The following is a 2222-nucleotide window of genomic DNA, read 5'->3' as shown; positions in this document are numbered from 1 at the left end:
ATCATCATCATCATCATCATCATCCTCGTCATGCTGGTTTCATCCCCACATGGCCCTGAGGAACTTCGATTCAGAACTGAACATCTCTGAACTCTTTCTGTGAAGTGATCTGGTTTTTATCTGGATTTGAATTGTTGATCTTCATAACATCAGGAAACCTACTGATGGCAACAATCCTGGTAAATGTTGCTACCAGGATTATTGATCAGAAATATTCTGTTTATTGATCTCCAGAGAACAAAGACAGAAAGAAACTCCATGTGGAGTTCCTCAGGGCTCCGTTCTCACTAATCTAATTATTACATATTAACCAGCTGATGTCATAAAGAGCAACAAGCTCTGTAACTCCTTGATGTTGCCATGGAAACATTTCAGTTTGTAATGAGATTCATCAATATTTCAATGTGAAAGAAGAGCCAATCAGGCGGCTGCAGCTATTCACCGTCTAAAACCAGGAAGTGGACGAAGCTTTCACTTCCTGGTTCACTGCCTCACCTTAGAGCCTGCTTCAGATCAGGTTCATCTGTAAAGGTCAAAGGTCATCTGTTCTCACCTTTTGAATTGGAATAAATGAACCTTTTGTCTCTTTATTAACCTGTTTGCCTGTAAACACGTTCAGCCAGAAACCCACCAGCGTTGCCTGTTTGGACGTCTGCGTTGCCAGGTTGACTGGTTCCCTCTCCAGAGCCTGGAGCATCCGGAACATGTCGACGGTCAACTCACTGAACTTCACCTGCAGGGGGCAGCAGCATCAAGGACAGGGCCAACTGAGCCATTTTAACTAAAGGTCATGAAATTCACAAACATAGTGAAACTCTGATTGGGAAAAACATGATATTTATCCCAATCTCTGCTCCGTCATTCCTGCTGTGGAGCTTTAAATGGAGTCGGATCATTTCTGATGAATCTTTATGTTTAACTTGTTGAGGAAACAGTTTGAGTTTCTGACAAATCCAAACTTGTTCCCAGTTTTGTTCCAGTCGTGTGAAACGACCAGACCCCATTCGGTAACCACCAGAAAGCTGCCAAAGGAGCCGAGTCCCAGTGTGGTTCTGGGCCCAGAGGTCAGCGGGTCGGCGGGTCAGAACCTGGTTGTTGCAGTTGCCAACGATCAGGGCGTCGGCGAGGACCAGCTGGCCGACCACCATGCCCTGCTCCAGCGGGGGAACGCTGCCGTCCTGCAGCCGGTTGCTGGTCACCAGCACCGAGTTGTTGTCGTTCAGAACCACGGCCGGGTCGGCCTGTTCACACAGACAGAACACAGGGGTGAACCCGACCGAGCCTGCGACGGTCAGAGGTCAGCCGGGGTCAGAGGTTACCTCAATGAAAGCTGCCACTTCCTGCAGAACCAGGTTCCACTCCAGCTGGTCCTCTGTGTTGAAGCGCTGGGTGTAGTCTTCGATCTCCTCCGATAACTCCTGCAGACAGACCAAAGTTAGAAAACCCGAGACCGGAACCACAGACCGGGTCGCACTCTGACACGATCAGCATCCAGACCTTCACCAGAACTTTGACTAGGTCCATCTTGTTGAGCAGTAAACACACGACGATGTAGCGAGCGTAGTAGCGGAGCTTCTTCACCACCAGTTCAGGCCTGTTAAAGACAGTCCATCAGAGCTACAGCAGCCGGGACGCGGCGGACCGGACCGGCCGGGCCTGACCTGTCCTCCTTGTTGACCTGGTAGTAGTAGGAGCGCTGGCGGATGGCCGAGTAGAAGGAGAAGGCTTCGTTCAGGTAGCTGGTCTCTGAGGTCCGGAGGCTGCAGGAGGAGAAACATCAACACGTCCCATCTACAGCTCATCCGCTAATGCGCTAGCAGCTAGGCTAATTCTTCATTCAGCACCTTGCTAACTTTGAAATCATTTAGCGCACTTAGCTTCCCCTAGTTTAATTTAACCTGATAATTTACTAGAACATGAAATGATGTAGAAATTAAATTGGTGTGCGAGGGTTGGAGTTTTTCCAGGGCAGCTGTGGTGTGAACTGAAGCTAGCGCTTTAGCATTAGCTTCCATTAAATGCTGTGTTGGTGTACTGTTTAGAATTAGCATAGCTAGCTTTGTAGCTAGCGGTGCTCTGCTGGTTTCGTTGGTCGTCTTTGTTCAAATAAAGTCGTTTCAGTCATGAAACAGAAACTAAATTCCACTGTAAGACTTTGGGCTATGAACACAACACTGGTTTCATGAAGACGCCCAGTTTACTTCTAATGGTTATACTGGAAG

General features: G+C 48.2%; 1 protein-coding gene across 1 annotated transcript in view; it reads right to left on the bottom strand.

Moving 5' to 3' along the window:
* Positions 1 to 6: 6 nt before the first annotated feature.
* LOC103131320 (protein SCAI-like) overlaps positions 7 to 2222 on the bottom strand; it is a 7084-nt gene continuing 4868 nt past the window's right edge. Inside the window, exons 3-7 of the mRNA XM_016666563.1 lie at positions 1662 to 1779; positions 1498 to 1594; positions 1320 to 1418; positions 1089 to 1241; positions 7 to 733 (exon numbers count right to left, since the gene is read on the bottom strand). Coding sequence (XP_016522049.1) covers positions 533 to 733; positions 1089 to 1241; positions 1320 to 1418; positions 1498 to 1594; positions 1662 to 1779 — 668 coding nt within the window. The 3' untranslated portion in view covers positions 7 to 532. The remainder of the gene's footprint in view (positions 734 to 1088; positions 1242 to 1319; positions 1419 to 1497; positions 1595 to 1661; positions 1780 to 2222) is intronic.

This window comes from Poecilia formosa, unplaced genomic scaffold (genome assembly GCF_000485575.1).
Source record: "Poecilia formosa unplaced genomic scaffold, Poecilia_formosa-5.1.2 Scaffold743, whole genome shotgun sequence".
Lineage (NCBI taxonomy): Eukaryota > Metazoa > Chordata > Actinopteri > Cyprinodontiformes > Poeciliidae > Poecilia > Poecilia formosa.
This window is presented reverse-complemented; position numbering and strand designations above follow the sequence as displayed.